At 37.3% G+C, this 13,300-nt stretch overlaps 1 protein-coding gene across 2 annotated transcripts in view; it reads left to right on the forward strand.

The window, feature by feature from the left end:
• Rnf17 (ring finger protein 17) overlaps positions 1-13,300 on the forward strand; it is a 138,514-nt gene that overhangs the window by 47,211 nt on the left and 78,003 nt on the right. For both annotated transcript variants that reach the window (XM_055617897.1, XM_055617906.1), the window contains exons 11-15: positions 527-685; positions 2,367-2,556; positions 3,505-3,673; positions 4,838-5,028; positions 6,278-6,419. In XM_055617897.1, the coding sequence (XP_055473872.1) occupies positions 527-685; positions 2,367-2,556; positions 3,505-3,673; positions 4,838-5,028; positions 6,278-6,419 (851 nt within the window). The remainder of the gene's footprint in view (positions 1-526; positions 686-2,366; positions 2,557-3,504; positions 3,674-4,837; positions 5,029-6,277; positions 6,420-13,300) is intronic.

The raw sequence follows: 13,300 nt of genomic DNA on the forward strand, positions 1-13,300 counted from the left end.
GTTGTATTACTGTTTATGCTTTTCCTTTCTCTTATTAGTATTTAGGGCCTGCTGCTTTACTGTGTTGGACATGATGGATCCCTTCCTAGATTTCCTATGTTATAGCATCTACTGTGATGCTATAAAGTTTAAAACCTCACATGAACTTGAATTCCACCTATAGAAAATGTTTCTCAAGTAAGACAAAATATTTGCAGTTCTTGTTGCTAAAGAGTCATAGTGGAGGCATTGTAATTCAGTGGTAGAGCATTTGCCTAAGGTGCATGACAGCCAGGGTTTCATTCCTGGCAAAACACACACACATTTGTTTTGTTGTTGGGCCTTTGGGGTTTAGCTCTTTCTTGAGGCCTAATTATTTTAGAAACTCATTGCTATAAGACATGTTTGTTTTTGTTTCCGTTTTGATGGTGATGTGGTGGTAGCTTTTTTTTTTTTTTCTTTTTTGGAAATTACAGTTGCTCACCTTTTATGGTTCTTTCCTAGGTCATGTTTTAATAATGTGCTTTAAATATGGATTCTTGCCCAGGTTGTCCAGAGCTAGTTTTTGTAAGTCATGTAATACATCCTTGCCACTTCTATGTGCGGAAATATTCACAAATAAAAGATGCAACGATATTGGAGAAGAAAATGAAGCAAGTTTGCAGTAAGAGCTTGCACCTTGATCCTTCAGATGTTTTGGAGCTAGGTAAAGATTACTCCAGGTTTTACTATCAGGTTTCTTTAAATACTGTAATATTTGGCCAACCTATATAGACTTGCTAAAAGATTTTTTTGTAATATTCATATAAGAGTTTTTGAATTATTTAATGTAAATTATTTAAATAAGTTAGCTAAATATTAACAATGTTAACCCATGTTTGGAGTATAACAGCTCTATTATAAAGTGAAATTCTTTTTAAATTACAAAGCTCATAACAGGATGGGTTCTAGGTTATCACATTTCTCGTACCTCACTGTGGCTTGAGTTAGACTTACAACCTTTCTTTATTCTGTTGGGATAGGCAAGAAGTTAATCCTTTCCTGCCCGTCATCTAGACCATAGCCAGTGTAATAAGACAAATTACAAGATAGAAGAATAATAAATATATTAATGTACACAGGAGCTACAGAAAATAACCTTAAAGAAAAGGCTAGATGAAGCTCAACCATTTCTTAGAGAAGAGAAAACCAGGGTGGAAGAGAAGGAAGCCAGGGCCAGTAGTAAATTATTGCAGTGTGTCTTATGCAATTAAAGCCCTTCAGGAGTCTCTGAAAGCTGACCTCAGAACAGATGAGAAACCTATCTAAATTATGTGATGACTTTTTTAACGTCCTCTTTTTTCTGATGAGTAATTTTTTTTTTCTGGATTTCTGATGATTGTTAGGGAGTTTAAGATAATCCTTTTGAAAGTTCCTTTAAATAAAGGAACTTTGGGGAAGCAGACCTTGTTTTCGCATGAGAGAAAACTCAGGGAAGGTTAGAGAGGCCATGGTCCTGGCAGTTTTTTGTTTATTTGTTTTGTGGTTAGTATGTCAAAATGCCAGTTTGACATGCCATTTTTTGAGCCCCACACCTCAGTTTCCTGCAGTGAAAGAATCAAATCCATGTCAGGTGTAGTGGTATATGCCTTTAATCCCAGAACTGGGGATGCATAGGCAGGCAGATCTCTGTGAGAGTTCAGAGCCAGCCTGGTCTACATAGTTCCAGGGTAGCTAGAGCTATAGAGTGAGACCCTGTCTCAAAAAACAAACAACAAAAACAACTCCATAGGATTATTGTGGATATCAAGTAGATTCAAACACAGAAGGATGAGAACATTGACAGCCCATAGAATACATTCACATTCAGGCATCTTTCTTAATCTTTTATGCATTAATTTGAAGTCCTTAGTTTATCCTCCCCTTCTCTGAATCACACTGGGTTAATGAATGTTAATTACTTCTGGAATTTCACATACTCCTATTCATTATATCTTAATTCTAACTCAAATTTACTGAGAAAAAGTAAGTGTATAGTGTAAGTTAATATATGCATAGGAGTATGTGTGTTAATAGTGAGCAAGTGATCTGTGAAAGGCCTTCCTTCAGCTTTTTGATGGCAAGACTCTTATTTGACTGTGATAATCTACTTCATGAAACATAGCTCCTCACTGAGTAACAAGTTGTACTTTATGTGGTTTTAGCCCCTCAGTTAGCTTACAAGTTTCTGCAGTAGCAAGACTGCCACACATGTTGCCTTTTATTCTTAGAGCACTTGAAAGTACTGTATAATAACAAATAGTCACTATGATTTATTAGTTCGAAACTAAGATACATGTTTGTGACCTAGAGTTTTACTTGCTGTCCTTACTCATAAATGCTAATGAATTGTCTCTCTCATTATATAGGTGGAAGATTATTTGTCAACAGTATTAAGAATAGAATGTGGTGTCGAGGAATTATCACTGAAATAATTTCAACAAAAACTAAAAATATCAGAAAACCATGTAATCCAACCAAATTCTCAGTCTGTGAAATTTCACTAATACAGATATTCATGGTAGATTTTGGAAATTCTGAAGTCATGATCATCACAGGGTATGAATGTTTGTGATTATTGTGTGTTCTTGGTCTGCTTAGAAACACTTATGGGAAAGAAAGATTAAAGAAAGCAAGGAAGTTACTAATAGCTAAAGAGTTGTCCTAGTTCACTTCCAAGGCCTCAGTTCTATTACATTGCTGTATATTTGCCTTACTAAGTAATTACATGTTGTCCTTTATCAGTATTATTAGAAGAACTTGGAAAAGAGCTTTTTTATGTACTCCAGATATACATCTTATGTTGTTTCGGAGCAGGAGATAATGTAGATGATACTTTTAAATAAATATTACTAGTTAGCTATAAGTGTGTGGGTAAATTTTTTAATCATACTGTTATAAATTCATTAAAGGATGGTTAAATATCATGTTGTCCGACTCACCATATGTATTCAAACCTCTGTAGGTCTTAGAAAAACATATAGAAATTATTTTGTAGTGAGAACCATTATTGTCTATAGTGTGGTTACTTTATTTAATGGTCACAGCTTTATAAATATGAATATATTCATTACCTTCTTTAATTTTAAACTGAATGAGTTTGTGAAAGTTCAAATAAAGGTAGAGAAAATTTAATACTATGTAGTAACACTGCTTCATAATTTAATAGTTAATAATAAAGTTATTAATACAAAGTATTCATTTAGAATACAAATTCTATAAGATTTAACTTTAAGTAATTATCCTTAGATGGATGTAAAGAATTAAAGGAATTCAGAGATTGAGACATTATTTTTTTTTATTTATCTTTCTTGAGATACGGTCTTACTATGCAGCCCTGACTAGCCTGGAACTCGCTATATAGACCAAGTTGGCCTCAGCCCAGCAAAGATCTATCCACCTTTGCCTCTGCCTCCTGTGTACTGAGATGATCGTACTGTGTACTGTGTACTGGCATGATTGCCACACTCAGTGAAAAATTATTCTCAAGATTACTCTTTTTCCTAGCATTGGTGACACCCGTGTGGGACCAGAGCATGTTGGTGAGCAGCATATTGCACTAAATGACTTCTGTCGGCTTCTGAGGAAGTCTGAACCATATAGTGAAGAACTCTTGAAAGACATCCCACATTTAGCACACCTGTGCTCCTTGAAAGACATCGTTCCATACAACTTAGTAAGTGAGATGTAAAGGGGTTCTCTCTGAGAGGCTGTTGGAGTTTTGGTTGTGTTGCCAATGAGATTAATGAGCTTGTCTGCTTATGAACTCTTAGTGCTACTAAAAGGTGCCAAGCCTCAGCCTCAATAACTGAAAATATTTTAATGAAAATTTGAGTTCAAGAAAGTTCATATGAACATTTTAATTCAAGTAAAACACCAAATTTTATAATCAATTATGTAGTAAGAAATCAGTTAGAAAATAGGATGCTGTGTATTTCTATACATTTCCCCCTATTTCTCTGTATTTTATTCATAGCTTATATAGCTTTCTATTTGGAATTGTTTGTGAACTTTTCCCCCAAGAAATCCTAGGAGACTAGAATTACGTATAAAAGTATATGTAAGGCAGTTGTTCTGATAGGAGGTCTGTGAAGGCAGAAGTCTGTGCTTTTGTTCACTGTAGTCACAACACTTGGTAGCTCCTCTTCTGATGAATGAGGCACTAGGTTAGTGCTAGGCATGTACATTGCCAACTGCCAACTGGGCTACATCCCCAGCATTAGATTTTATTTCTTTGGTGTTCATTATTTAATCTCTGTTATACTGTTACAGTACTATGGTCTTGAAGTATACATTCAGAATTGCCTTTTGAAGTTTTGTAATTTAGGTGGAAAATTTATACGTAACATACTTTAAAGTCATTATAATTTTCATTAATATTCTTTTTAGATTTGTTTATTTTATATATGTATATGAATGTTTTGCATACATGTATGTAAATATGTGCCTGGTGCATGTGAAGGTGCCAGAGTACCCTGGATCTAGAGTTACACGTCGTTACAACCCACCATGAGGGGGCTGGGAATCTTACCACTTAAAAGAGCAGCAAGTGCTCCAAACCACTCAGCCATTTCTCCAGTCAGTTTTCATACTATTCTAAAGTGACTTATAAACTTACATGTCTCCGAAGGCTGTATCTATAAGATTGTAGTATGTCTACATTGTACATATATAGAGACTGTTCTTGGTTTACAGCTGCAGCTGTTTTCTAAATGCATATGATTGATTCAGTGACTTTACTTAAAAGTCGCAGGCTGGCTGGTATAGTGCTACATCTAACACTGTAATAATAGAGCTAATTGTAATTACTAACCACTTTGAAACTTTATTTTTCCCATAGAGTGAAGGCTGGGAAAAAGAGGCAAAAATGGAATTTTTGAAAATGGTAAATAAAAAGGCTGTCTTAATGAAAGTTTTTGGAGAAGAAGATGATGCCCTTATTGTAGATCTGCAAAAACCACCAACAAATAAAATCAGCAGTGATATGCCTGTGTCTCTCAGAGATGCATTGGTTTTTATGGAACTAGCAAGGTAAATAACTTGTGAAAACTTAAATATTCTTTCTTCAAGGTTGAAGTTGTATGGGCTGGAGAGGTGACTCGGCAGCCAGAACACTAGCTGTTCTTATAGAACACACACAAGTTTGGTTTCCAGCACCCACTTGACAGCTTACAGTTGTCTGCAATTCCAGTTCCAGTGCTGCTTCTACCCTCTTAAGGCAACAACACATCTGGCATGTATACATACATACTTACAAACATAAAATAAGAGTAAATCTTCTTAAAAGATTAAAACTATAAATAGGAAAAGAAGAGTTTTAAAAATAATGGAGGTGGGCCTAGGGATGTCGCGCATTTGTTAGAGGGCCTGCCTAGCATGCACAAAGCTCTGGCTTCAGTCCCAGCACCCTATGAACCATAATCTCAGTGCTGCTGTGGAGAGATGGGAGGCAGAGGCAGGGGAATCCCTGGAGGCTCGTGAGCCAGCCAGCCTGACATACACAGCAGAAGAACGAAGGTCTGTGTCAGACAAGATAGAGAGCCAAGACCTGTACCTGACCTCCACTCCTGTGCCATAGACACCTTCATGTACACTCTCTCTCTCTCTCTCTCTCTCTCTCTCTCTCTCTCTCTCTCTCTCATACACTTCCGGTCTCTCAATAGAGTAAATTTTAAAAAATAAAAAATATGAATGGATACTAAACATATTTGGAGTTCTGTTAGCTTCATAAGAAGCTGTTGGAGTTCCAAGATTGTAATGTAGCTGTTCCTGACTTACTTAAATTATTTAGCCTTTGGAATGAGTTTATGATCACTAATCTAGACTTAATGTCTGAATCTAACATAGTTAGCATTTCATTTTTTGTTTGTTTTGCATAAACCAAAACTAAGGTGACTTAAGTAACTATGTAGACAGCAGCAGATGCTGGATTTTTGCCCTGGATGACTAGAAAACTCCAGAAATGGCCCACATAGTTTCCTTTAGAAAAATAAAGATAAGAGTATTGCAAGTAGAAAGGGACACAGAGTCACTTGGCTTCACCTGAGCACCACCACAGTCCACAGCAGTCAGTGAGATGCCTTTGACCTGTTAAAATGCCAAGGTACAAATCTGAGGGTTTATTATTGAGTTCCTATTCGTCCTGGCTAAGTGGAAACCATACCAAGATCTAAGTTAGAAGAGAGACATTGAAAATGGCATAATTTTGGTAAATAAATCGGTATTTATACAAGCCCAAAACCTTTATAAGTATGGCTTTGCTTATTATGCTTTTAATTAGGTTTAGGTCACAATCACCAAGAAGTCACAATGAAAAAAATGTAACTTTATGCTATCATCCACCCATTTTGCCTGAAGAGATGACAGAAGTTTCAGTCATGGTTTGCCATATAAATAGTCCTACTGATTTTTATCTTCAGTTGGTAAGTATATATACTTAAGAGTTTTAAATAGAAATTTTTAACAGGAATAAATAAAAATTAATCACAACAAGTCATTTGTACATTTAAATTTCTTAGGAGCTGCAACTTTAAACAGAAAGTCCAGAAGATTTATGGCAAATTAAAAATCTCTTTCTTACAAGTTAGTCAAACAATGGTATAAAAAGACAAGAATGGTGCTTATGTATGAATGTTTCTTACTTCCTTTTAGATAAGAGACTAGGAAGCTGCTTCCAACCACAGATATCTAAGAACTGTTATTACTAACTTGAAAGTAGATTAAAGGCTTCTCAGATTAAGCTTGGGGTGTGTGATTGATAAATTGGTTTTGACATCAAATAAAACAGTAGGCTCATCATTGACCTCTCATTGATTTATACGAATTAGCTCATAAAAAAACCTTATGTCTTCTTTTGAAGTGATAACTAATACCACAAAAATTCTGTAATAGGCCGGAGAATGGCTCAGCATGTAAGAGTGTAGGTTGTTCTACCAGGCATCCACATGTTGGCTCGAAGCACTCTGTAATTCCAGTCCCATGGGACCCAATGCCATCTTCTGGCCTTCAATGGTATCAAACATGCAAGTGGTGCACTAGCATGCAGGCAGGCAAAACGCAAACATGTCAGTGCTGGGAAAGAGATGCTGCTGTTTCCTTCAGATGTGGGGCCTGACCACAGTCGATAACCACATGGCTCTGAATGTGGACACTCAGGCTTGAACTAGGCTGTGTTGCTTCAGAGCCTGCTCTCTCCAGTGTAGCACCACAATTTCTGGTTGCCTGGATGATTAGTGGAAGCTTCTAACCTTGTAATAAATTAGGACATGCATTTTTTTCTTCCAGTGTCTTTATTTTGGCAAATATGAATAATGTTGATTTACCATTTTAACATTTTTAAGTAAAAATTTTTGAGAACTTCATAATTGAGTACTGTATTTGTATCATTTCCATTCCTGTATCTACCCACTCCCACTCATCCCATGGTCTTCCACTCCCTTTCAAGTTCATGACCTCTTCTTTAATTGTTGTTAGACACACAAATACAGCCTGCCAAGTCCACTTGGTAGTGTTATGTGTGTGTGATTTTATGAGTGCAGCTTCCCCTTCAGATACAGAAGACACTATCTTATAGCCGATATCCTCATCCTCTGGCTCTTCAAATCTACCTGCCCCTTCTTCCACAATATTTATTGCACCTTAGGTATAGGGATTATATTGTTGTAAATTTAAAAATGAGTGTTGAGCTATATAATTATTATTATTTGCCCTATGATTATCCTGGAGGTATTATTTAACCCACTATCACAAGTAATAAGACATAGACACCTGTAAGATTTATAGGCCTTATTTACCTTGGGCCAGACATATATTTTCCTTACACTGTTTTAATATCTTCACCATCCATCTCCCAGCCCCCATCCAATGCCATCCACCTTAATCCTCCTCATCTGGTCTACCTTCTGTATATAATCCCATGGTACATGCTTTTATTCTTCATCTGGCTCTTTCCACGCCATATTGGAGTTCTTTGTTTTGACCATGTGGTTTCTTCATGCTAATCCATCATGGGATCCTCCTTTCTTCTCTCTTATTGTCTGTCTGTTTCCCATCATTCTTTCAGTCCACTCCAAGCCTAGGCATACCTAGGCATACCATATCTTGAGGGCTAGTAACATGCATCCGACCAACCACCAACAGGACTGTGTAGTAGGTATATTATCAGTTAAAAGGTTGTTTGGAAAAACTATAGGAAAAGATATTCTGATATTTTCTATATACAAATGTATGTGTAGTTTGAATGAAGTTATGCCACTTGGGGTGAAGATACTCCCCTAAAAGCCATAAACTATCTTAACAAAAGCCCCATTCCATGGATAGGTAACCCCCTTGGAGTTGTTGGTTAGGACTATACCAAGACACTGTCTCAAAATTAGGTTTGTGAATATACTCTTTTTTTTTTTTTTTTTGTGAAGGACCAGGTCATTTTTAAGGAGTTTCTGCATGCTAAGGAGTACTGTATAATTGTCTTTAGAAATCCTGTAGAAGGTATTGTCAAACTCTTTTTTTTTAATTTTTTATTGATTACACTTTATTCATTTTGTATCCTCCCATAAGCCCCTCCCTCCTCCCCTCTGGCTTTCAGAGGCCCTCTGTAGCAGGTTCCGAAGTTGTTTCCTATTTTCTTTTTCTTCTGATGTCCATCCTCTTTGCCTTTCAGGATGGGGATTGAACATTTTAGTTAGGGCCCTCTCTTTTGCTTAGTTTGTTTAGATGTACAGATTTTAGTGGGTTTATTCTATATTGTATGTTTATATGAGTGAGTATATACCATGCATGTCTTTTTGCTTCTGGGACAACTCACTCAGGATGATCCTTTCCAGGTCCCACCATTTACCTGCAAATTTCATGATTTCCTTATTTTTCATTGCTGAGTAATACTCCATTGTATAGATGTACCACAGTTTCTGCATCCATTCTTCAGTTGAGGGGCATCTGGGTTGTTTCCAGCTTCTGGCTATTACAAATAAAGCTGCTACAAACATGGTTGAGCAAATGTCCTTTTTGTGTACTTGTGCCTCTTTTGGGTATATGCCTAGGAGTGGTATGGCTGGATCTTGAGGAAGCGCTATTCCTAGTTGTCAAACTCTTCACTGGGTTTGGGATAAAAGTTTTTCCTAGCAAAGCTTTAGGAATAACAGAGGATCCCACAATGATTTTTTTTTTGTTTCACACAAAAGAGACTTTATCTGGTTATCAGTATCATTAAAGGATGCCACAAGTTCTTTATGATATGTATGAAATATTAAACATAGACTTTTATGAAACAGTTTTACAGGAGACTTGAAAGAATTTTATGGCTTTGTAATAGCTAAAACAATATCATTGTAATCACTCATTTTGAAAACTTATTCAATTTACACTATTTTCAAAAATTAGCATATCCTTATGTAGGGAAATGAAAAACCTATGGGAATACTATCTCCTTCCTGAGACCCTGGGGTTGGAAATGTTCTCTGCTGTTTAGGCAATGATGTAAGTTAACAATTACAAATGGACACTATCACATAGAATACTATTACTAAACTACAGTTTATGATATTTAGAAACTTTCAACTCTATATAGGTACTAAACATTTTGTTCTTAAAATGTTATCTTTTCATTATCCTTTGGAATGTGACCACCTTTTTACATCCAACATGTAAATTATGTTATCATTTCCTAGATTTTTTTTACTGCATTCTACCCTTGTAATTAGTTTTTTTTTAATTTTTTTGTTAATTACACTTTATTCATTTTGTATCCCCCCATAAGCCCCTCCCTCCTCCCCTCCCAATCCTACCCTCCCTCCCCTTTCTGCATGCATGCCACTCCCCAAGTCCACTAATAGGGGAGGTTCTCCTCCTCTTTCTGATCTTAGTCTATCAGTTCTCATCAAAAGTGGCTGCATTGTCCTCTACTGTGGCCTGATAAAGCTGCTCCCCCCTGAGGGGGAAGTGATCAACGAGCAGGCCAATCAGATTATGTCAGAGGCAGTCCCTGTTCCCATTACTATGTAACCCACTTGGACACTGAACTGCCATGGGCTACACCTGTGCAGGGGTTCCAGGTCATCTCCACGAATAGTCCTTGGTTGGAGTATGGGTCTCTGGGAAGTTCCCTGTGATCAAATTATCTTGTTCTGTTGCTCTCCTTGTGGAGTTCCTGTCCCCTCCAGGTCTTACTATTTCCCACTTCTTACATAGAATTCCATTCACTCTGCCCATCAGTTGGCCATCAGGCTCAGCATCTGCTTTGATAGTCTGCAGGGCAGAAGCTTTCAGAGGCCCTCTGTGGCAGGTTTCAAGGTTGTTTCCTGTTTTCTTCTGGCTTTCAGAGGCCCTTTGTAGCAGGTTCCGAGGTTGTTTCCTATTTTCTTTTTCTTCTGATGTCCATCCTCTTTGCCTTTCAGGATGGGGATTGAACATTTTAGTTAGGGTCCTCCCTTTTGCTTAGTTTGTTTAGATGTACAGATTTTAGTGGGTTTATCCTATGTTGTATGTTTATATGAGTGAGTATATACCATGCGTGTCTTTTTGCTTCTGGGACAACTCACTCAGGATGATCCTTTCCAGGTCCCACCATTTACCTGCAAATTTCATGATTTCCTTATTTTTCATTGCTGAGTAATACTCCATTGTATAGATGTACCACAGTTTCTGCATCCATTCTTCAGTTGAGGGGCATCTGGGTTGTTTCCAGCTTCTGGCTATTACAAATAAAGCTGCTACAAACATGGTTGAGCAAATGTCCTTTTTGTGTACTTGTGCCGCTTTTGGGTATATGCCTAGGAGTGGTATGGCTGGATCTTGAGGAAGCGCTATTCCTAGTTGTCTGAGAAAGCGCCAAATTGATTTCCAGAGTGGTTGTACCAGTTTACATTCCCACCAGCAGTGGAGAAGAGTTCCCCTTTCTCCACAACCTCTCCAGCATGTGTTGTCCCTTGAGTTTTTCATCTTGGCCATTCTGATGGGTGTAAGGTGAAATCTCATGGTTGTTTTGATTTGCATTTCTCTAATGGCTAATGAGGTTGAGCATTTCTTTAAGTGCTTCTCTGCCATTCGATATTCCTCTACAGAGAATTCTCTCTTTAGCTCTGTTCCCCATTTTTTAAGTGGATTACTTGGTTTATTGCTTTTCAGCTTGTTTAGTTCTTTATATATATTGGATATGAGTCCTCTGTCAGATAAAGGGTTGGTGAAGATTCTTTCCCAATCTGTAGGCAGTCGCTTTGTTTTGATGACGCTGTCCTTTGCTTTACAGAAGCTTTTCAGTTTCATGAGGTCCCATTTATTGATTGTTGCTCTTAGAGCCTGTGCTGTTGGTGTTCTGTTCAGGAAGTTGTCTCCTGTACCAATGAGTTCTAGGATATTCCCCACTTTTTTTCTAGCCGATTTAATGTGTCTGGTTTTATGTTGAGGTCTTTGATCCACTTGGACTTCAGTTTTGTGCAGGATGATAAGTATGGATCTATTTTCATTTTTCTACATGTAGACATCCAGTTGGACCAGCACCATTTGTTGAAGATGCTATCTTTTTTCCATTGTATAGTTTTGGCATCTTTGTCAAAAATCAGGTGCCCAAAAGTGTGTGTGGGTTTATTTCTGGGTCTTCTGTTCGGTTCCATTGATCCGCCATTCTGTTTCTATGCCAGTACCATGCAGTTTTTATAACTGTTGCTCTATAGTACAGCTTGAGATCAGGGATGGAGATACCTCCAGAAGATCCTTTATTGTAGAGGATTGTTTTAGCAATTCTGGGTTTCTTGTTATTCCATACAAAGTTGAGAATTTTTCTTTCCAGGTCTGTAAAGAATTGTGTTGGCAATTTGATGGGAATTGCATTAAATCTGTAGATTGCTTTTGGTAAGATGGCCATTTTTACTATGTTAATCCTGCCAAGCCATGAGCATGGGAGATCTTTCCATCTTCTCATATCTTCCTCTAATTCTTTCTTCAGAGACTTGAAATTTTTTTCATACAAGTCTTTGACTTCCTTGGTTAGGGTTACACCAAGGTACTTTATGTCATTTGTGGCTATTGTGAATGGTGTTGTTTCTCTAATTTCTTTCTCAGCCCTTTTGTCTTTTGTATACAGGAGTGCTACTGATTTTTTTGAGTTAATTTTGTATCCGGCGACTTTGCTGAAGGTGTTTATCAGCTGTAGGAGTTCCCTGGTAGAGTTTTTGGGGTCACTCATATATACTATCATATCATCTGCAAATAGTGATAATTTGACTTCTTCCTTTCCCATCTGTATCCCCTTGATCTCCTTCAACTGTCTTATTGCTCTAGCAAGGACTTCCAGCACTATGTTGAAGAGATATGGAGAGAGTGGGCAGCCTTGTCTTGTCCCTGATTTCATTGGGATTGCTTTAAGTTTCTCTCCGTTCAGTTTGATGTTGGCTATGGGCTTGCTGTATATCGCCTTTACTATGTTTAGATATGTGCCTTGTATCCCTGATCTCTCCAGTACTTTAAACATGAATGGATGTTGGATTTTTGTCAAATGCTTTTTCAGCATCTAGGGAGATTATCATGTGGTTTTTTTCTTTCAGTTTGTTAATATGGTGGATCACATTGATGGATTTCCGTATATTGAACCACCCCTGCATATCTGGGATGAAGCCTACTTGGTCATAGCGGATAATATCTTTGATGTGTTCTTGGATTCGGTTTGCAAGTATTTTGTTAAGTATTTTTGCATCAATGTTCATAAGGGAGATTGGCCTGAAATTCTCTTTCTTTGTTGAGTCTTTGTGAGGTTTAGGTACCAAGGTGATTGTGGCTTCATAGAATGAGTTTGTGTAATGTTCCTTCTGTTTCTATTTTGTGGAATAGTTTGAAGAGAATTGGAGTTAGCTCTTCTTTGAAGGTCTGGTAGAATTCTGTGCTGAAGCCATCTGGTCCTGGGCTTTTTTTGGATGGGAAACTTTTGATGACCGCTTCTATTTCTTTGGGGGATATAGGACTATTTAATTGATTTACCTGGTCCTGATTCAGCTTTGGTAAGTCAAATCGGTCAAGAAAATTGTCCATTTCATTTAGATTTTCAAATTTTGTTGAGTATAGACTTTTGAAGTAAGTCCTAATGATTGTTTGGATTTCCTCAGTGTCTGTAGTTATGTCCCCTTTTCATTTCTGATTTTGTTGATTTGGGTGGTGTCTCTCTGCCTTTTAGTTAGCTTGGCTATGGGTTTGTCGATCTTGTTGATTTTCTCAAAGAACCAGCTCTTGATTTCATTGATTCTTTGAATTGTTTTATTTGTTTCTAATTGATTGATTTCAGCCCTGAGTTTATTTCCAGCCGTCTACTCCTTTTTGG

This window comes from Psammomys obesus, unplaced genomic scaffold (genome assembly GCF_907164565.1).
Source record: "Psammomys obesus unplaced genomic scaffold, mPsaObe1.curated_primary_1811, whole genome shotgun sequence".
Taxonomy (NCBI): Eukaryota; Metazoa; Chordata; class Mammalia; order Rodentia; family Muridae; genus Psammomys; species Psammomys obesus.